General features: G+C 54.5%; 1 protein-coding gene across 1 annotated transcript in view; it reads left to right on the top strand.

Moving 5' to 3' along the window:
• PPL (periplakin) overlaps positions 1–20,482 on the top strand; it is a 28,149-nt gene extending 7,667 nt beyond the window's left edge. The window contains exons 2-22 of the mRNA XM_076350618.1: positions 2,454–2,553; positions 3,132–3,286; positions 3,830–3,950; positions 4,906–5,031; positions 5,320–5,361; positions 5,489–5,650; positions 6,115–6,222; positions 6,756–6,851; positions 7,869–7,991; positions 8,918–9,064; positions 9,929–10,080; positions 10,655–10,752; positions 11,050–11,207; positions 12,159–12,337; positions 12,429–12,567; positions 13,389–13,582; positions 13,942–14,092; positions 14,395–14,478; positions 15,469–15,585; positions 16,281–16,373; positions 16,874–20,482. Of these exons, the coding sequence (XP_076206733.1) occupies positions 2,454–2,553; positions 3,132–3,286; positions 3,830–3,950; positions 4,906–5,031; positions 5,320–5,361; positions 5,489–5,650; positions 6,115–6,222; positions 6,756–6,851; positions 7,869–7,991; positions 8,918–9,064; positions 9,929–10,080; positions 10,655–10,752; positions 11,050–11,207; positions 12,159–12,337; positions 12,429–12,567; positions 13,389–13,582; positions 13,942–14,092; positions 14,395–14,478; positions 15,469–15,585; positions 16,281–16,373; positions 16,874–19,558 (5,230 nt within the window). The 3' untranslated portion in view covers positions 19,559–20,482. The remainder of the gene's footprint in view (positions 1–2,453; positions 2,554–3,131; positions 3,287–3,829; positions 3,951–4,905; positions 5,032–5,319; positions 5,362–5,488; positions 5,651–6,114; positions 6,223–6,755; positions 6,852–7,868; positions 7,992–8,917; positions 9,065–9,928; positions 10,081–10,654; positions 10,753–11,049; positions 11,208–12,158; positions 12,338–12,428; positions 12,568–13,388; positions 13,583–13,941; positions 14,093–14,394; positions 14,479–15,468; positions 15,586–16,280; positions 16,374–16,873) is intronic.
• Positions 20,483–21,055: the final 573 nt, after the last annotated feature.

Raw genomic sequence — 21,055 nt, 5'->3', positions numbered from 1 at the left:
GGTTGCGAGCTTTCTGAGGATGCAGGAGAGGCCAGCTCTGAGTAACCTTCATCTGAAGACACACAAACGCCTGCAGCACATTTTAGTTGCCCAGCTTCAAACCACTTTCTCTCCACTGATTTCATCTGACGTTTTCCCTGGTTTACGTGGGAGGATGTGGATTAGAAGAAACCCCCAAGTGGATTTTGAAGAGCTGCTTCTACCATTGCGCCAGGATCCAGCCACCTGCATCCATCTCCCGGTGCCCCCCTGCACCCTCCAGCTGTGATTATTGAACAGAAAACGAGGCTCATCCTTGCACTTATTGCAACCAGCCTCATGACTCGCAACAAGCCCTTCGTTTGCTCCTCTGCTCGGAAGTGCCCGCTCGGTCCGTTTCTGCTGATGCGAGAGGGCCCGTAATTACGGCAATCCCTCTGCTCATCAGGAGGTGCCAGGCAGGCAGCAGCAGCGGCGACAGACACAAGCCACCAGCCATGCCGAGTACCATCCTGATGATGCAGCTTCTATAAAAAGAAAAAAGATCAGTGCAAATCCCGCCCGCGCCAGAACTTCCCAGGGAAGCGTGAACTTCTGTGGAGCTGTCAGACGCTACAAGGCTCCCGCAGCCCAGGGCAGGGTTCGAGGTAGGGAGGAACAAGCCCAGAGCTGGGTTTTGTTTTGTTCTGCTGCACTGAAAGCGGTAGCACGTGTAGCAGGCAGGAACGTGTCCGGAAGCTCAGCACCAGTGCCAGGAAGGAGGCTGGCCAGACCTGGGCTTGCCAAGCTTTTTCTCCCAGTGCCCACACTGGAAAGGCAGCGAGCGGAGACATCCCCGCTGGAGACTGCGGGCGATTCCCCTGCAGCGCACAGGACTGATGAGGCCACATACTGCTCTCACCTGCTGGTAGCTGAGCACTGGCACATGTCCAGGGAAGCCACTGCAAAGCCCTGGAAGAGGACTGCCTTGGTCGACAGGCCATTTCCACTCTCAGCTTTGGCCCACCTCGCTGTGGAAGACGGGAGGACATGCCTCGTGCTGTCCTGGAGAAGCTCACGTGGTTAAACCTTGCCCTGTGATGGACGTAGGTGCTGCAGGACCCCTCAGAGCTGAGGGGACAAAGGTGCTGGATGAGGCTGTCCACCCGGGGATGAGGAGCTGCCACAGGAGCCCTCCACACCATGAGCAAGCACGGTTGGGATGCTGGTGCTCCACCAGCCAACTCTGCTCTCCCCCAGCCTGCCCCGCTGCCTTTCAGCCTTTGCAGGAGACACACAACTCATCTACTAGCAGCTCTAACGGCAATTAACACTTCCAAGCGCCATATAAAGATTAATTCTACCACCACATAACGAGGTCATTAAGGCTCATTATCCCCGCTCTATAGGTGGTTGGGATTGGAGTGAGCCAACCCTTGGCTGAAGCCCACATGGCAAAGCAGCACAGCTGGGACGAGCCCCAGCCCTGCCACCAGCCTTGGCCCTAGGAACCCTCCAGCTTGCAGGGACTGTTGGGGGAGCACACCCTGCTTTCTGCCTCCGGTCTGCAGAGGCACAGCAGGAGGCTGCGGGCATCGCCTGGCACACGGTCCTCTGGAGCCGGCCCTGGCACGCTGCAACCTCTCATTGCAGCCAAAGTGACAGCAAGAAGACGAAATGTTTAAAATAACCCCAGCAATGCAAAAGCTGCATCGCGGCTTGTTCTGACTCTGCTCTAGCTCAGCCGTCCCTGCAGCGGAGCTGTGAATATTTGGGCTGGCCCTGCACCCTGCCAGCCCGGCTGCAAACGGAGAGGCTTGGACCAGCGTCACCCTGGGAGCAAAAAACAGTGCCTAGCAAGAAACAAAGCACTGAGAGAGAGATGCAATGTGTGCTGTCCCCTCCCTTTATTTGGTTTAAATTGTGAATAACTCCTTGCAGAGCAAGGAAGCCCTGATCATGGCATAGAGGGGCACAGCAGGGGCTCCAAGGCAGGGCTGCGCCCCAACGTGGGGTTGCACACAGGGCTGCGGGCAGGGGCCGCCCAGGACATGGGCAGCAGCCTGCACACAACAGCCTCAAATGGGCCATCTTGCCTGCGTTGCATAGATTCCAGGTCCTCTCTGCTGCTCAGACTCCTCCATCTCCACGCGTGACCCCCCCTCCGTCCCCTGCAAACAGCTCTTTTCTTCCTTGCTCCGAAGCCAAGGGAGGCTCAGGCTCGCCTACGGCATTGTTCCCATTTCGACCGTGCGGGAGACACTACATCCCCCCCCCCCGCCACCCCCCTCCTGGCAGAGCAGCCGAGTATTTTGGAAAGTGTTAGAAAGGCAGCAGTGAGTCACACGCAGCTGCAGTGCCTGGCAGGCTCGGCTGGCCCCCAGCCACCCCCCGGGGTCACGGCACCCCGAGGGCAGCCCCCGGCAGCAGCTTAGGGCTGTGGCCGTGTTTGTGGGGTGACGAGTCCCCCTCTTTCTCCTCCTCTTTCTCCCCAGCATCTCCAGCAAAGAGCTGACTGAGCTCATAGAGCGCCTGCAAAAAAATGCCGACCAGGTGGAGAAAAACATCGTGGAGGCCGACTCCCGAATGCAAAATGTAAGCAAGCCGTGGCCCCACGCGCACGGGCTCCTCCGAGCAGCCCTGTCCCCCCTTGCTCCCTCCTGCCTCAGCCCTTCCTGCTTCGCCACGGTCTCGTCTCCTCTCCTAAGGCACATGTGCACGCCTGCCCTGCCCTGCGGCAGGTACCCGGGCTGCGATGATCCGTAACAGAGGGCTGCACGGGTTCCCCCGGCTCGTGGGAAGAAGGTGGGAGGGTGTAACAAGTGACGGGGTCCCGAAATTCTTCCCTACCCAGAGCTGGGTAGCACTGTGCAGAGCGGGGATGTGCATCCCTGGACGTGCATCCCAGCAGGCAGCTAGGATGGAGGAGAAGGGGCCTGAACCATCCTCCTCTCCCCAAAGGGTATGATGCATCCCGAGGCGACACAGCCCCCCAGCCACAGCCCTTCCTCAGGGCTAACACAGGCGAGGGGAAAGCAAAATACATCCCTGGGAGGACAGGAGACAGCAGAACTGCCCATCTCTGGTGCCCAGGGGCAGCGTGGCGGGGCGACCTCTTGGATATCGTTTATTTTCCCCTCGTGACCCTTCCTCCCCGCTCTCTGCCTGCCCAGGACTTGCACAAGATCAAGGCATGCCAGCTAGCGCAGTACAAGGACCTGACGGCTCAGAAACTCACCGAGTCCGACAAGCTGCTCTATGTGCTGGATGGGGATGCAGCGGTCGCCCGGCACATGAAGCACCCCCAGGGTGACATGATCACAGAAGAGTGAGTATCTGCCGGGGGGAAACCCGTCCCCACAGCCTTGCAGGGCGGGAGGATGCTTCTCCAGGGGCTCCGCTCAGCTCCTGCCTGCAGCTGGGGGAGGCACCGCAGGCTCCTCCACCGCCCAGCTTGCATTAAGGTGCATAACCCGCAGCCATCCGCGGGCAGGTGTTGAGTGAGAACGGCTGCACCCCTGCTGATGGCTGTGTATAAAGCTCTGCACGAAGCACAGTGGGGTGGTATCTGGCCAGCATATGGGCAGCCGATGCTCTCCCCCAGCACCAGCCTGCCCTGAGCTGGCAGACGAGCTGAGCAGCCCTTGGCAGAGGACGGGCGCACAGGAATCTTTGCCCTCTCCCTCCCCAGCCCATTGCACAATGCGGCTGCTGCCAGCCCGCCTGGCAGCGCTGGGCTCTCCGAGGTCCTCTAAGGACAGCCCCCCCCGCCTCCATAGGGGGGCTGGGAGAGGATCACCTACAGCTACCGATGCTAATGCCGGCCCATGCCCACATCCTGCATCTCACCCTCGTCTCTCCCTTCCCGCAGCATCCGGCAGCTGAAGGAACGAGTGGCAAACTTGCGTGTGAAACACGACCAGATCTACAACTTCCCCCTGCAGCGTATTGAGCCCCAGGTCAACTGGTCAACAGTGATCGAGGAGAAACAGGTACCAAGGGGACGGTCAGAGCCCCTGCCTGGGCAGCAGCACCAGCTGGGGACAGGCAGGACCTCGTGCATCTCCCCATGGAGAAACAGGCTCCTGGAAACCTTCTTGGCTGCCTGATACTGGCAGCAGCGAACAGCATGGGAAGGAGGTGGGGTGCTGGGTGGCAGGGGAGGGTGCAGAGATGATGGGGCAAAGCCAGCTGCTGCGGCACCAGGAATCGGTGCTCAAAGTGGCACCGCTGGCAGCAGCCAGGCTAAGCGAGGAAAAGCAGAGGATCGGGGGGCCGCGGGGGAGCGCACCGGCCTTCAGGGGATGGGCTCCTAAGGCTCAGCCTGGCCATTGACCGCTTGGGTGAGCTTGGGCAAACCTCTGCCCTTCTCCATCTGAGGATGGAGATCGCACTCCGTCTCCAGGCAATGTGCTCCAATGCCCCACTGTCCTAAGAGTGGAAAAGCTTCTCCTTATACCCAGTCTGTGCTTCTCCCATTTCAATTTACGCCTGTCATCTCTCATCTTCCTACCACACACCACCCTGCAGAGCCTGGATCCGTCTACTCAACAACTTCCCCGTAGTTATGGGAAGGATGCTGTTAGGTGTCCCCCCCAAAGCCTTCTCCTGCCAAGGCTGAACCAGCCTCAGCCTCTCCTCTTGGGTCCTTGGCTTGGCATCCCCAGTCACCACCTGCTTTGGGCTCTACTCTGTGGCCCTTCCTCTTCATTTTATCCCAGCACTACACTCTTCCAGCCAGAAAAGGGTTAAAACCCCCAAACTGGCTTTCCCATGGCCACTGTCCGGCACGGCCGCCTTCACCCACGGGCTCCCAGGCACCCATGCGCTGCTGATACCGGAGCCCATCCAAGCCCAGCTCCATGTCCACCTCCAGGAGGAGTTTCCCAGGTCTTAGCCACCGCATCCCATTCCCCCATCACTAACCTCAACTCCTGTGCGCCTCAGGATGCGTTAAGCAGCAAGGGCTTCGGGACCGACCTGCCACTGGTCAACAGCCAAGTAGAAGAGCACAACATCTTCCACAATGAGGTCATGGCCATCGGCCCACACATCGCCAAGGAAGGCAACAAGGTCAGCTCTCCTGCCCCTCTCCCTGCTGCCCCACAGGGTTGGCCCCGTCCCGCGTCACTGATGAAGGCGAGGGCATCCCACCATCCAAGCTCCTACAGCCTGGACCAGGTTGGGTGGTCGCCCAGATCCACGCCTAACCTCGGAGCTGGGCATCGTACACCGACTCTAGCTTTACAATGAGGCAAATCCCATAAACCCCACATCCCCCTCCATCATCAAGGCCCCGCCAGACCACCACTCTCCAGAGACAAGCTCCTAACTCTTGCCTTGCTTCTCCTCTGTTACCAGGAATATAGGAGCGACTTCCAAGCCAAATACCAGAAGCTGCTGGTAAGAGACCTCTGAGATCCCAGGGGCAGAGCCCTTGTGCAGGGGTCCCTTGCCGGGGTGGCCAGGCACCCCCAGGGGACATGTGAAGAGGAGCTTTGGACTGAGCTCTCCCTCTGACCCTTTCCAGGCCGGCTCCCAGCAGCGGCAGCAGGATCTGAATTCCCTGCAGGACTACATGCAGCGCTGCACCAACAAACTCTACTGGCTGGATCAGCAGGCGAAGGACAGGACCCGTTACGACTGGAGCGACCACAACCTGGACTACCCTAGCCGGCGCCGGCAGTACGAGGTCCGTGCGCGCTCGTGTGCTGCCTGGCCCCGCACCGACTGGGTGCTTTGCAGCAAGGGAGGGCGGGCACGGAGCCAGGGGAGTAGGCTGGGGGTTGGATGGGGGCAGGAAACATCCCTTCCCCCGTGCCTCAATTTCCCCCACGCCATCATGAAGCACTTTGAGATGTACAGATGATAGCATATAGATAGTAAGGTTAATCCTTTCCTCCTGCCAGAAATAAGGCAATGAGGAAACTCCAGAGCTTCCTCATTCTCCTTCCCCTTACCTCAGCATTCACTTGGCAAGAGTCACATCTTTAGCAACATCTGCAAGGGAAGGAAAAGCGAGAGCTGCAGTAGGGGAACATCACGCTTTCTGTCTCGTGGAGCTGTTCAGGCCCTTTCAGAGTAGCTCAGTCACAGGACGCAGTCAGGGTCCTCTCTCTTTGCGTGGGGATCAGTATCTTGCCTGTCTCCATCTAGAACTTCATCCACCGGAAGCTGGAGGAGAAGGAGGAGGCCATCAACAAGCTGCACACGGATGGAGATCAGCTGCTCGCTCAGAATCACCCCGGAAAGAACGCCATCGAGGTGAGCATCAGGGACGGGCTCCAGCTTCCCGGCCTGCCCCGGTGCTCGGGGGACTTGCCCAGCCCTTCTCCAGTGTGGGACCTGGTGCCAACACGACTCTTGACTTTACTTCCTGGGATGCCAAGTGGGAAAAAGTCTTCTTCACGTGCAAGTGTGTAAACACCATCGGAGGAGCCGAGATAAACCTAAGTAGCTCTTCCCATCTTCCTCGTTCCTGTGTGATTACCCTGTGCCGGCCTACAAAGGATAAACTATGGTGGCAAGTTCCACCTTTGATGGGAAGATGGACATAAAGCCACAGGATTTGCCACCTCCTTCCACCCATCCCCACGCTCCCATCGGAGCATCCCAGCTTTGGACTAGCTCTCCGGTATTCCCATCCCAGCTTTGACCTGAGAGCATCTGGGTGGCTTCACAGGCAGCCAAGGAGTTGTTTGCTCAAGAGGGAAACGGGTACTTTCTGGTGGGCAGCCCAGGCTCACCCCTAGCACGGGGCGTCCTGCTAACGTCCACCTCCCACCTCTGTGTTGCAGGCTCACATCGAGGCAGTGCATGCCGACTGGAAGGAGTACCTCAACCTGCTGATCTGCGAGGAGAGCCACCTGAAGTTCATGGAGGACTTCCACAAGGTACCAGATCCCCAGGGGCAGCGAGCCACTGTTTGCTCTGCACAGCTCAGAGAGCAGGCGCTGGGTTGCAGGAGACCCCAGCAAACATACAAGCTCCTGCTGCTCTGGAAACAGGGTAGAAGACATTTAGTCCTCCAGTCTATGGGGCTTTTAAGGCTAGGAGGACCACTTTGAGCTGATGACACAAGTCATAATTGCTCAAGCACCAAACAGTAATTGCCTGGCCAAAGCATAACTTGCAGAAAGCATCCGCTCCAATGCCGAGGCTCAAGAGCCACAGCCCAATGTCGGCATCCTTGTCTGCAGGACAGCAGAAGTATCTCGCAGAGGTACCTCACCCCCAAAACAAGGGACAGAGAGACCTTGCATGGTCCTCTCGGCAGCAGAACAGGTCCGAGTGGGGAAATTACACCTGCAGAAATCAGAGTTGGCTGTCCGGGGAGCCCTGCGCAAGGGCTCAGCGCCCCAGCTGAGCTCAGCAGACAGATGTCTGCTGGATAAATTGCATCCGACAACCAGGGAGGCTCTGCAGGGGAGCAGGTCAGGCTGGATTCCTCTCCCACAGCCTGGGTGTGTTGACAACATGAGTCTGTTGCCAAAGCTGAATCCTGGTACCCAGCCCAGGCAGTGCCTTTTGTAGGTATCTGCCAGAATAACTGCCCCAGGGGGTGGTTTGTGTGTGGAAGGGTTTGGCTCTGCCTTCTCCTTGGCACTGGCAATGGAGACACCACGCACTGTTGTGATGCTGTCCAAGTAAAACAAAATTGAGGGCGGGGAAAGGTGGGATTTAACAACTCTGCAGGAGAAGACCATGGAATAAGCTGCCCCTGGTTGTCTTTCCCCTAGCTCTGCTGTCCCGAGCATGGGAAATAGCGATTCCTCACCTTTCTCCAGGCACTTCCGAGTGCTCAGATGCCCATCATAGCTCCTGGTGGCTGTCCCTGCTCTAGGCAGCACGAAGACCAGGGTCATGTTTCAGCAGGACCCTCTCTCACAAGAGACTTTGCCTTTCTGCAGTTTCAGAAAGACACTAAGGATGCCCAGGAGCTCTTGAAGAAGGTGGATACGGACCTGGACCAAAAATTCAGCCCAGAGTTCAAGGACAGATACCAGCTCGAGTCTCTCCTCCGGGAGCTGGATGTGAGTATTGGTGCAGGTTCTGCCTGCAAGGGGGGAGGCAGCAGCAGGAGCCAGTGTCCCTACGACACCGATGGAGGGACATTCCTGTTGGAGCAGGCATCTAGCCCAGCTTTCAGCATGGCGAGCAGCAGGACCATGCTGCTGCCTCCCTTTCCCCGGCCTTCACCTGACTCTTCCTTCCCCTCTAGCTAGAGATTGCCTCCCCCATAGCAACGCAATTGCTCACTGGGTTGGTTTTTATTTGTTCTGTCATTGAGCTAGCACTCGTTAAAGGCGGGAGCATAATTAGACCTGCTGCCAGAGGAGGTTGTGGAACTTGCTGTACTGCCGAGAGCCGGGATGGGAGATCGCCCACTTGGGAAGGGCTGTGCTGAGCCGAGCCGCGGGCCCAGCCCAAGCCCAAGCATGCTGCAGCAGGCCCAGATGATGCACGTGTCTTGGGACAGCTGATAGCTCTTCCTGAGAGCGGTCCCTCTCCTCCTGCGTGCTCCATCCCACTCAACATTGTGGGATACCCACCTGCACGGCTAGAAATAGAGCAACCGATGGAGAGCCGTTTCATGGGGCTCTAATTAGAGCTAATAGCTGGGAATGGGGCTATCTATCAACATGCAGCCAGGCAGATGTGGACCATACACCAGGGAATGCCTGTTACTGCCCGGTGGCTAGTGCCAAGGCATGGCAACTCACGGGCACAGTCCCAGTCCTCAGCCTGGCTGCAAAAGTAGGCAGGAGAGTGCAGGAACACAATGGCTGCAGAGCAGGACCCAGGAGCCGTTTTCACTAGCATGAGCAAAAGAGAAGCCCCAGTCTCCGTCCTGGTAGCGTTGGTACGGGCTCCTCCCCGGCCCTTCCCCAGCTGGCAGAGCCCAGGAGCTCGTTCTTCCCACACTTCCCTACTGGTTTTGGTCGTTACCCTGTCCTAGGACCAGGAGAAGGCCTTGGACAAGTACAAGGCGGTGGTGAAGTCCCTGCAGGAGCGCAGCCAGCACGTCCTGCCCCTGCGGTACCGCCGTGAGATGCCGCTCCAGGCCATCCCCGTGGAGGCTCTCTGCGAGTACGAAAGCGAGCAGGTAACATCTCCGTTGTCCCATGAGCAAAGCAGAGGTGCTGCTGGGGACCGTCTCCTCAGGGGGCACTTGGGGGTGGAAGAGACACCTGGGGAAAGAGCAGTTTTTGCCAGTGCCCAAGCGGCAATGTCTCCCGCAGCAGGGACAAGGCGAAGGTCGTGCTCGCCCTGGTGGGAAAGCAGGTTTTGCAGCTCAGGAGGAGCAGTGCAGGAGGGGTCTGGGGGAAATGCAGCCTCTGTCCGCCCTGCAGACAGCATGCCTATCACACACCCTTTGGGAGGCTGCGACAGCCCGGCTCTGTCACATTCCCACGCTCCCTGTGCTGGGACGGTGAAGATGTCCAGGCATGTTTCCGATCAAAGAATCTCACCCCAACATCACCAGCGCAGTCCCGGCGGGTACATCTGCATCCCCCCATCCCCACCATCACGGCATCAGTCTTTGCAGGACTGAGTAGTTGACGGAAAGGATGGGACAGCAAAGCCAGCAGACACCATGGGAGCGGCAGGGGCCTGGAGAGGAGCGAGCGGCTCGGGCTGACTCAGCTGCCTGCCTCTCCGCAAAGGAAAGCCACAGCACAGCCTTGGAAACGCCTTCTCATCTCTGCCCTAGTGGGAATTTGCTTGCCGTGGCTGTTGCAAGAGGAGGCATGGCTTCATACCTGAAGGCTCAGGGGAGGGAGGAGCAGGCACACGAGATTTCTGCAAGCAGCAGATACTTGGATAAGCAAGAGGGAGCAGAGAGAAAAGGGGTTGGGGTTTATGCTGGTCCTGCCGCCCCACAAGCGCAGCTCCCCGGGGCTGCCGGCGTGGAGCAGAGCTGGTGGTGTTTCCTGACCTGCTGCTGTGACCGGTTCCTGTCCCCCAGGGCCAGATAAGCCGAGGAGCCCACTACACGCTGCAGAAGAACAGCGGAGATGTTTGGGAAGTGGCAGACAGCTCAGGAGACAAGATCAGCGCCCCGGGGGTCTGCTTCATGATCCCCCCACCTGATGCAGAAGCAATAGCGCTGGCGGATCAGTACGTGCCCCCCAACCTGCCGTGACGGACCCTCCCGCTGCCCCGGCAGCCTTTGCCCTTTCCTTCACCAGCCCCAGGCCATGCCACCAGCGCTGCAACCCCCCCAGTCTGGCAGCACTGATGGCGGGCTCCTGCCCCGATTCCCACAGCGAAGCCGTGCCTGTTTGAAGCCTCAGGCTTCCTCCAGGAGGGATTCCTGCACCCTCCTGCTTGCACACAAGATCCCACCTAGCAAAGTGGGGCCAGCTCAGAGCCGTCCAGGTCCCCCCCCCTCCTCTGGGGGGCCAGTACAGCAGGGAGAGCTGCCCATCCCTCCCTCAGCAGGCAGGTACCTGCCTTTGCTGCCTCTCCCCTGCCCTCACCCCTCCGGTGAAGACACTGCTCTACCCCTTTGCCAACATGGGGTGAAGGTGCCTCTCCCCTACTTGCTTCGTGGCTGCCTCGAGGGCCCAGGTCCCGCAAACCCCTCCAGAGCTGCACCTCCTTCCTGGAGCAGCGCCAGGATGGGCGACGGGGTGATGGAGGGGCCGAGGGCCTGACTCTGACCTCATGCCCACGCTGTCCCGTTTTGCAGAATTGCCGATCACTACGTGACCGTGAAGGAGAAGACGGCCAACTGCAAGAACATCCTCCAGCAACGCCACGAGGGGCTGAAGGCAGACAGCATTGGAGGTGCGGCTCTGCAAGGGCAGCTTGGGGCTTGCCCCTTCCCAGGCACAAAAAGGCCGCTGTAGCCTTGAACTTAGGTGGTGACCCATCTTAGGGGGGATGTCACCAAGAGCTTCCCATCTCCTAAGGGTCCTGGGGACAACAGCGCTGGGATACGTGCAGGGGCAGAGCAGCCAGGCTGCGGTCGCAGCGGGCAGGGCTCAGGGAGTAGAGGGCGATGCGGGTTTTGCACTCACCAGTGGGACTGAGCCTAGACCCAGCTTCCAACCACCTTTAACCTGGTCCCCCCTCCTTATCCAGATGCTGCATCGGTTCGGGGGCGCCAGCTTCTGGCAGGGCTGGAGAAAGTTAACAGCGACCTGGACAAGCAGGAGAAAGCAATAACGGCAAACCTCCGTCCGCCGCTGGAGCAGAGTCGGGCTGTGCAGGACAGCACCGAGCGCTCCAAGGACCTGAAGGTACGGGGCTGTGGAAGCAGACCGACGGTGCCGTACAGGGACCATGCTCCCAGGGGGTCTCCAGGGTGGCCCTCAGTACGCCGGGTGCTGTAAGCGCTCCCTGAGCCCAGGAGCATGCAGGCATGGAGTCACGCTTACAGCTGGCTGCTTCTTCCAGTGGAGATGGGGAGCAGCCCTTTGAGCAGCCTCAGAAGCCAAAAACCTTTGCCCTGCCCTCCTGGCCCAGCTCGGTCACAGAAAGGTTGAATGGGAAAAAGGTGATGGCTGCAGAGTGTGGGTTGTGAGGAAGAGAGGGGAGCCCTGAAGTTTTGATCCTGCCCATATTCTGAGCACAGCAGGGATGTTAACTTTGCCACCACCATCACCAGCTCAGAAAGGAACAGGAAAACACTTATGGTCCAGGGCACTGTTTCTCTTTGTGGACCTGCTCCACTAGGCTCCAGTGCTGGCAGCATCCTGCTCCTTTCCTCTCCTTCAGACCCCTAATTAAGCCAGGCTCCGTGCCACAAACCTCCCTCAGTTTAGGAGGAAGTTCAGGTCCTGGTTACATCACCTGCTGAGGGCTGTGTCAAAATCCAGGTGCCACCACAAGTGAAAGCAAATTGCTCCAACTGCCTGCAGCGCTTTGATGTCCAGGCAAGAATTCATCCGTCAGGCTGCAGAGCCCAACGGTCCAGATGAGTCCAGCATGTTTCTGACAGAGCTAGAGCTGGTGGGAACCACTCCCCAGCCAGAGTTTCCTTGCTAAGGGCTAGCTAGCCTGCCCCAGAAGAGATACAAGTCAACAGAAAATATCCTTTTGTCCCCTACAGGGCTGAAAGGCACCTGCCATCAAACACAAGCCCTCAGCCCTGACCTCTCTTCTCACACTGGACAGCCAAGGGTCAGCTTCTCTGTCATGTAGCCACAAGGTCTTAGTTCAATTGCTCAAAGGCTTTGTTCCTACTGCAGAACATCACCAATGAGGTCCGTCGCATTGAACCCGAGAAAATGAGGAAGATCCAGGAGTGTGAGGTCTTCATTGAATCCGTGCCGAACACTGGCAGCGCCACCTTGGTAAAGAACAAGGTAGAGAATACCAACAAGAAGTACGACCGCGTGGTCCAGCTGCTCAGCGCTGCCCAAGAGAAGTAAGTCATGGCTTCAGCCCGGCACGATGTAGGATCCTGCAGAAGACAGGGGCAGGCGTGCTTAAACACCTTTCCTCTCGCGTCCATACAGAGTTGAGGTGGCCATGCACCTCGAGAGGAGCCTCCAACAAGGCCGAGACCTGCTGTCCACCTATGAGAACAAACTGGTCATAGATGACACGGTACCAGAGGATTTGCGGGTGGTAGACCGTAAGAAAGAAGAGCTGCTGGTGAGTCTTGTCTCCAGCCAGTTTTCCACCCTACTGACATACTCCACATACAAAACCACTTTCCACAAGCTGGGGTAATTGCCGCTCAACTCACAAGCTTGAATCAGTTGGTAAAGGGATGGCTTCCTCCAGCTGGAGGTGAGGCCTCACGTTCACTGCAGTGATCCCCACCTACTTTAACTGCAAACCCCTCCCATCCCCAAACCAGAAAGCAAATGCCAGTTGAATACTTGTGATTTGACGAAAGGACTGATGGAGAAGTGAAGGATAAAATGGTCTGGGAAAAGCAACGCAGGGGTCTGACACATGAAAGAGATGGACCTAGCAAGGCTTTGAGAACAGTTATCGCTAGGAAAAGCTACCAACCAAAACTGGCAATCCTTCTGCTAGAAAGGCCAAGAACTGGCTAGGCCAGAATTTTACGTCCTTCTTCAGCTTTTCCATCAAGTCCCCAAGCTCAGACTAGCATGCAAAAGCTTTCACAGCTCCTTCTGGAGCTGCTGCCCTGGCAGGAACAGGGTTTAAGGCTTGCATGAGGAACACCAAACATTTTGCACATAGTATGCTTGCTTCTAAAGATTAACAAGGTGGAGAAGGGAGCAAGAGCTAGCTTTTCTCCCCATCAGGTTTACCAGATGGCTCTGCTTATGATGCAAGCCTCTAACTTGCTTTTCTCCACAACCTGTAGCTCTACTGCAGCTCAGCCATTCCTCAGCATCCTCTGCAGCTCCAGTGCAGTAGCTGATGTTGATGGGGAACAGTAACAAAAGCCTGGCATGTGTGCAACCCCAGAGAATCCGTCTCTCCTGCTTTTTCCACAGGCCATGGGCACCGAGCTCCAATCCAAGAGGTTCCTGCTCAATGAAGCAGAGCAGAACTTGCTAAGGACAAAGACGTGCTCCAACACCCTGGCCAGCAAGTTCCAGGAGCACTGCCCCGATATCGAACGGCAAGAAGCCGAGCTCTACAAACTCAACCAGCGCTTCAACAACCTCAGCAAGCAAATCGACCACAGGTAAGACAGAGGACTCAATCCAGCTAGGACTAGAGAGCCGGGATATTTACAGTGGAGTTGGAACCACACTGAATCTGGAAGAGGCATAACACCATCACGGGAATGAGCAGTTGCAGAAGGGCTTCCAGGGAGGGCTAAGGAGGAACAGAGAGAGGCTCCTGGCATGCACTGGCTGGGTAGATCTGAGCAGCCTTTAGGATTAAGTGCTCTTGCAACAGAGATGGGGACTTTGGCAAGAAAACAACTCTGGCTCACATCTGTGTCTTTAGGGAGCAGGGGAAGCGGGGACGGGTTAAGAGGTGTTTGCAGAAGACCCAAGAGATGTGATAATACTGAAGTTGAGCTGATTTCCCCCACAGAACGCAGACCCTGCAGAAAGCAAAAAGCGCCTATTCCAACTACCGCACCAACTACGACAAAGTCAACCAGTTCCTGTGCAACATACCTAACTACGAGCCGCAGGAGACCGACAACATCCAGCAAGTGGAAATGAAGCTGAAGAACCAAGTGGTAATTCTTTCTGAGAGCGCCCCGGGCTCCACGGGGAGAGGAGAAGGAACAGCACTAAAAGATAAGGAATAGAACTTAGATGGCTCCTGAACATAAAATGGAAAAATATAAATACTTATTAGCTTTATTTATTTTTACGCTATACGGTCCCACTGTCCTACCTGTGCCTCATTTACACGTAGAAGGGCAACTCAAGAAGGTTGTAATTCTCGGTGTTGCAATTTTAATGGCAACCCTCAAAAAGGCTGAACAATGCGTTTGGATTTTGTGTTCCCTTTGACATGTATCTCTCTGCATGCCAGGCGCTCCTCAGTGACATTACAAGCAAGGAACAGGAGGTACAGAAGGTCTCCACCACAGCTCAGCAATACCAGCAGGCAGTGAAGGTAAGGACTGCAATCCTGCTGGTGGGAGAACTTTAACATAGAATAGTTTGGGTTGGAAGGGATCTTTAAAGGTCATCTAGCCCAACCTCCCTGCAATGAGCAGGGACATCTTCAACTAGATCAGGTTGCTCAGAGCCCCGTCCAACCTGACCTGGAATGTTTCCAGGGATGGGGCATCCACCACCCCTCTGGGCAGCCTGTGCCAGTGCTTCACCACCCTCAGCGTAAAACATTTCTTCCTTACATCTAGTCTGAATCTCCCCTCTTTTAGTTTAAAATCATTCCCCCTTGTCCTATTGCTACAGTCCCCTACAGGACTAAAAAGTCCCTCCCCATCTTTTTTATCAGCCCCCTTTAAGTACTGACAGGCTGCAGTAAGGTCCCCCCGGAGCCTTCTCTTCTCCAGGCTGAACAACCCCCTCTCAGCCTTTCTTCATAGCAGAGGTGTTCCACCCTCTGATCATTTTCGTGGCCTCCTCTGGACCCGCTCCAACAGGTCCGTGTCTTTCCTGTGCTGGGGGCTCCAGAGCTGGACACAGTGCTGCAGGGGGGTCTCACCAGAGCAGAGCAGAGGGGCAGAATCACCTACATCCTACAAGGAGCCACCTAAAGAAAGCCTAGTGCTCAGTCAACCTATGAGCTAAAACCAGGCTACATCTGCTCTGACATTGACATCATGTGGCCATTAGCGTGGCAACTGGCTCAGATTTATTGTCTGTGAAAGGAGGATTTCCACTCCAAGCCCAGCCTTGGTAAGGTAGCTGGAAGGTCAGCATACCCCTGCAGCTGTGCTGTTATGGTCACAGGGCAGTACCCGACTCAGAACCTGCTGGGAGGTCCTGCCAACAGTGCTCCACATCCCACCATCCTCAGCAGCTCGCCTAACACACAGGTCAAGGGAAGAAGTCATTAAAGCCAGGGTTTAGGACGGACCTGTGCATGAAGGGGACCCAGTAATCTCACTTTCCTCCTGGGAACTTCTTCCCACAGGACTATGAGTTGGAAGCGGAGAAGCTACGGTCCATCCTCGACCTAGAGAACGGCCGGAATGGGTACATGAGCAAGAAGCCCCGGCTCCAGTCTCCAGCCGCAAAAGTGAAAGAGGAGGTAAATAAGGGGTGGCCTACAGCGAGCTAAAGCAGATGGCAGCTTATGGAACCAGTGGGGATTTTGCAAACAGTTATATTTACTGTCGGTGGCCTTGGTCCCAGAGGGGACTGCAGGGGAGGGCGGAGAATCGGCGGGGGGAAGGGATTTTTCATCATTCTTAACCCATCCATTTTTTTGGACTAGGCTGGCCAGAATGAGAGAGGGAAAATACTGGATTTAGCACTTCCCTTCTGAAAGGGAAAAGGGGGGAGAAAAGCCAAACCCCTGAAATTTTTCCCCTCCCAAGACTTTGTGAGGGGAGAGTGAGATTTCACCACTGAAGACTGCATGCTAGATAGAAATACTTACAGTGAGAGCAGGCCACAAGCTACTTATTTATGCAGGATCTGTTTGCTACCTGCCTCAAACTCATCCTGCCTGTCGAGGCAGGCAGCCAGAAGCGTCCACCCGGTTCTTCCTCGGCTGCATCTCTTTTTGCATATCTTGAGAAGGAAACATACAGTACGACCATGAGAGTGTGTGTGCACGAGAACCACTCTTCCTCCCCCAAAGCCTGGCAGATCACCACTGTAGGTTTTTAGAAGAGCACCCAGGGTTACTTCTTTAGGGCCTGGCCATTGCTTCTATGCGGCAAGTCTTGACCAAGCACCCCTGGTTCCACCACCTTTTCTCAATGCATTTTTGTTCCGCAGGAAGCTGTTCTGGCAGCCAAGTTCACCGAAGTAAATGCTGTGAATAAACAGAGGCTGCAGAATCTGGAGTTCGCTCAGAGCCTCCTGCGGCAGGTAAGCGATCACCAGGAGCAACATGATACTGAAAGGACAGTCGTGTAAATAATATACGCGTGTGCCTTTGCTATTACAAGTTGAACTGGAAACAAATCTAGTGTTTCATGCCTCCAAAAATCATTAATCGGCAGACACTTAAATCAGATATACAACCCCTCTGTGTTTCCCAGTCCCATCTCCCACTCACCCTAGGAAGCTCCCCATCAGTTTTAACACCTCTTTTGCCAAACCCATGCCAGAATTAGCGTCCCTCGTGGCCAAAAGATTTGTTTTGACAGCAACAGGCATCGCAGAAAGCATTTCTCAGGCTGGGAATCCACAGAGCAGTTCAAGAGCAGCCTGTTTGCAAATATCCCCACTCAGCATTTGCAATAGGCAACCTCCATTAACCAAGATCAACATCCTCCTGTCGTTTTGTCACAGGAGGCACTGAAAATAAGCACCAAAAGTATGATTATTTGGGTTTTTTTGACTGCGCATTCTTTTTTCAACAACAGCAACCAGAGGTTCAAGTGACACAGGACTTTGTCCAGACCAAAAAATGCGTGAGGCCCGTGGAAGAAGTCTGGAAGTTGAAGAAAGAGCTTGAGGATGAGACTCAGCGTCGGCAACAGCTAGAAGCTGAGATCAAAGCCATTCAGAACAACATTGTCCACCTGCAAAACCAGAAGCCCCAAGAAACTGTTGTTAAGAAAGAACTGCTGAAGAAAGTGCCTGACCCTCAGCTGGAGCAGAGCTTCCACGAACTGCAGCAAAACCTAGCAGAAGAGCAGCGCAAGAACCAGGTGCTCCAGGATGAGCTGGAGGCTCTTAAAATCAGGCTGCGCGTTTTGGAGCACGAGAAGAGGGAAGGAGGGCAGGAGTACATCGTGAAAGAGGTACTGCGTATTGAACAAGATAAGGCTCAAGCTGATGAAATCCTGAAGCTCAAAGAAGAATTGGAAGAGCTCAGGAGGCAGGAAGGAACCAGAGAGAACGAAGTCACCCTTTTACGCCAACAAATCGCTGTGCTGTCCAGCGAGAAGAACAAAGAGCAGGAGAAGGTAACGGAGAAGGAGGTGCTGAAGCTGCAGAACGATCCCCAGCTGGAGATGGAATTCCGGATGTTGCAAGAGAACAAGCAGAGGGAGAGCGCCCTTCGGCAGAAGCACGAGGAAGAGCTCAGCTTCCTCCGGGACAAGCTCAAACGTCTTGAGAAGGAACGGGCCATCGCCGAGGGCAAAATTACCGTCAAGGAGGTGCTGAAGGTAGAGAAAGACTTAGCCATTGAGAGAGAGGTGAATGAGCTCCGGCGCCAGTACGAAGATGAGAAGTCCAAGGGTCGTTCCAATGAGCGGGAAAAGGCTGAGCTGCTCCGGAAGATCCAGCTGCTGGAAGAAGAGAACGCCAAGGTGGTTGTCCAGGAGAAAGTGCGTGAGATTGTGCGCCCAGATCCCAAGGCTGAAAATGAAGTTGCCAACCTTCGTTTGGAGCTGGTAGAGCAGGAGAGGAGATACCGAGGTGGTGACGAACAGCTGAAGAGCTGCCAGAATGAGTTGGCTGCTCTGAGGAACAGAGGGCCACTGGTAGAAGTCAAAGAAGTCATTAAGGAGGTCATTAAGTACAAGAATGATCCAGAAACTGAAAAGGAGCTACAGCGACTCCGGGAGGAAATCATAGAGAGGACAGGAGCAATTGAAAGAGCTGACCTTGAGATCTACCAGCTGAAACAAGAGATACAAGCTTTGAAAGATACCAAACCTCAAGTGCATACGAAGGAAGTTGTTCAAGAAATTCTGCAGTTTCGGGAAGACCCCAAGACTAGAGAGGAGGTAGAGTCTCTGAGAGTGCAGCTAGCAGATGAACAGATGAAACACATTGACCTGGAGAGGGAGCGGCTACTCCAAGAAGAGAAAGTAAGACAGAAGGAGGAAGAACTTTCCCAGGTGAAGGAGAAGGTGGTCCAACAGGAAGTAGTGAAGTATGAGCAAGATCCTGCCTTGAAAGCTGAAGTCAACTCCTTCTCTCAGAGCATTGAGAGCGAGCTGAAGCAAATTGATTGCCTCCGTGAAGAACTCCGCAAGCTGCAGAGAAGGCGGTCTGAGCTAGAGCGTCAGCTAGAAGAACTTGAGAAAGAAAGACAGGCCCGCAGAGAGGCTGAACTGGAGGTGCAGAGGCTGAAGATTAGGTTGAATGAGCTGGAAGAACAGGAGAGGGAGACAACAGAACGAGTGACTGTGAAACAGAAAGTGATCCTTCAGCAAGATCCCCAGCAAGAGAAGGAGCACTCCCTCCTTAAGCTGGAGTTAGAAGAAGAAAAGCACCGGAGACAAGTCTTGCAAACTGAACTAGAAGCCCTGAGAAAGAAGCTCCTTTCTTTGGAGAAGATGGAGGTCAAAGAGAAAGTGGTCTTTTCAGAGAGCGTCCAAGTGGACAAAGGAGACACGGAGTACGAGATTCAAAAGCTGAAGAGCAATCTGGAAGAAGAAAGTAGGCGTAAGAGGGAGCTAGATGCAGATATCAACTGCCTCGAAACCAGGCTGTCCGAGGTGGAATTCAACAACTCCAAGTCATCAAAGGAGCTAGACTTATTAAGGGAGGAAAACCACAAACTGCACCTTGAGAAACAGAACCTGCTGATGGAAACAAGGAGACTGCAGTCAGAGATTGAACTCACAGCAACAGAAACTCGGGATTTGAGAAACATGACCCACGTGGACAGTGGAATAAACCTGGACTCCAGATTCCAAGCTTTGGAAAGAGAGTTAGATGAACTGAAGCAGTTATCCAGAGAAAAAGACACAGAGATCGAGCAACTCCAGAATCGCCTCAAGACAGTGGCTATCAAGAGGGAACAAAGAGAGAACCACCTGAGGCGCTCCATTGTGGTCATTGACCCCGATACAGGAAAAGAAATGTCTCCAGAGGAAGCTCACGTGTTTGGCCTCATTGAATGGAGCCTGTTTGTCAAACTGAAGAGTCAGGAATGTGACTGGGAGGAGATCTCAATAAAGGGTCCCAATGGGGAATCATCTGTGATCCTCGACAGAAAGTCTGGTAGAAAGTTCTCAATTGAGGATGCCTTGAAGAGCGGAAGGCTAACCATGGCTCAGTACAACAGTTACCTCAACAAGGAGATGTCGATCCAGGAGTTGGCAGTCTTGGTGTCCGGAAGTAATTACACAGCGCTCCATCCACTTTAGAAACTTTTTCTTAAGAGCAGCTAGTCAGAGCTGCACCACTTGTTAGACTACCAGATCACTGCAAATCCTTGCCCTCCTTTGCGTCTTCCAAAATGCTAGAGCCTCTGCCCCAGCCATGCTACGAAGCCACACTGCTTGCTGTCATACACTGTAGAAAAGCACCACCAGTAGTGGAAAACACATTTGTCAGGACTACAGCAAAACTTTCTCCCCCTTTTCATCCCTACCTAATCGCTCAACCTAACAAAAACCAAGACAAGAAGCCTTAGGACAGTGAAGTACCTGAAGTCCAAAGACTCAGTAGAACCTGCAGTTTCCTCAACGTATACTCACGTAGTCGCATAAAACACTGTGTACAGCGGTCATTAGGGAGACTGAAGGTCAAGATGAGTCCGAGGTGACCAGCAGGAGCTGGTTACGTCAGCTGCATGTTGGTAAGCCAGACAGTATCATTGTGGACAACTGACTAAATGATGGGATCGTCCTCCGAGAAAACCAGCTCTGTAAAAACAAAGGTGTGCTACACATCTGAATTCAGTATCGCCACATTAATACCTAAACACCATCATTTTGTTCACCTACGTGCCTATGCTGCTGGGGAAGAGTGAAGCCGATGTAATTTGATGGCGTCAGCCGTAGATCCAGGAGGAGCATTCATACACCACAGAGGTCACCAAGAAGTACGTGAAGAGATAGATGGCTGTATTGCCAAACACAAGAGGGTAGTGTAAAGCATGCAGCTGAAACGCAGAGTGCCTTCAAAACACAGTTAGCTTACCTCATGGTTAAAAGCTGTTTGTGCTGGTATTTTACTGGATGGAGTTACACGCAGCTACATGTTTCATTTACTTGTGTAAGGGAATGGGAAATAGAGGGGAATTCTATTTATAGTACAAAATAAAAGTGCAGTGGTTCCAATCAGAAGTTGTTTTTTCTTTATTAATTACGGCAGTCTCTTGATCTTTGGCTTTATAGAAAGATTCCATTTCAGAGTCAAAGTTAAAAAAATAAGACTCTTCATTTTAGCTGTTGACTCTTTTCCAAGAGGAAAATTGCTGGAGCGGCATTAGAGCTGGGACTAATTAGCAGCATTAATGGGAGCGAACGGCACTAACAAATGGGACTGCAGCTGCAGGAAGAGAGGGAATTGCGGTAGGATGGTACCAGGGGCTTCCACATCTAGAACACGTTCATTTGCTTTTTCCCAAATTTTGGCTAATACCCGAACGCCAGTAAACTCTGCTGTCAACAAAAGCAGCCGTAAGCATTCACTGCACATCCATCCTGGCTTTGGGAATTAACCCCATTATTTTACCTTTGCGAATGAAATGATCACGCAGGATCCCACCGTTGCTCCAGGGTCTGAACCCCACTTGTTCCTTCCAGCAGATGTCAACTTCAAGCATCAGCAGGAGCATACCGAATGAGAATATGCAATTCTACCACCACAACGGCTAGAAACAGAGCTGTAATTTACTTACCATGTAAGAGACTTTA

Source organism: Aptenodytes patagonicus, chromosome 13, assembly GCF_965638725.1.
Source record: "Aptenodytes patagonicus chromosome 13, bAptPat1.pri.cur, whole genome shotgun sequence".
NCBI lineage: Eukaryota > Metazoa > Chordata > Aves > Sphenisciformes > Spheniscidae > Aptenodytes > Aptenodytes patagonicus.
Note: the sequence above shows the minus strand (reverse complement) of the source record. Positions and strands in the feature narration are given on the sequence as shown.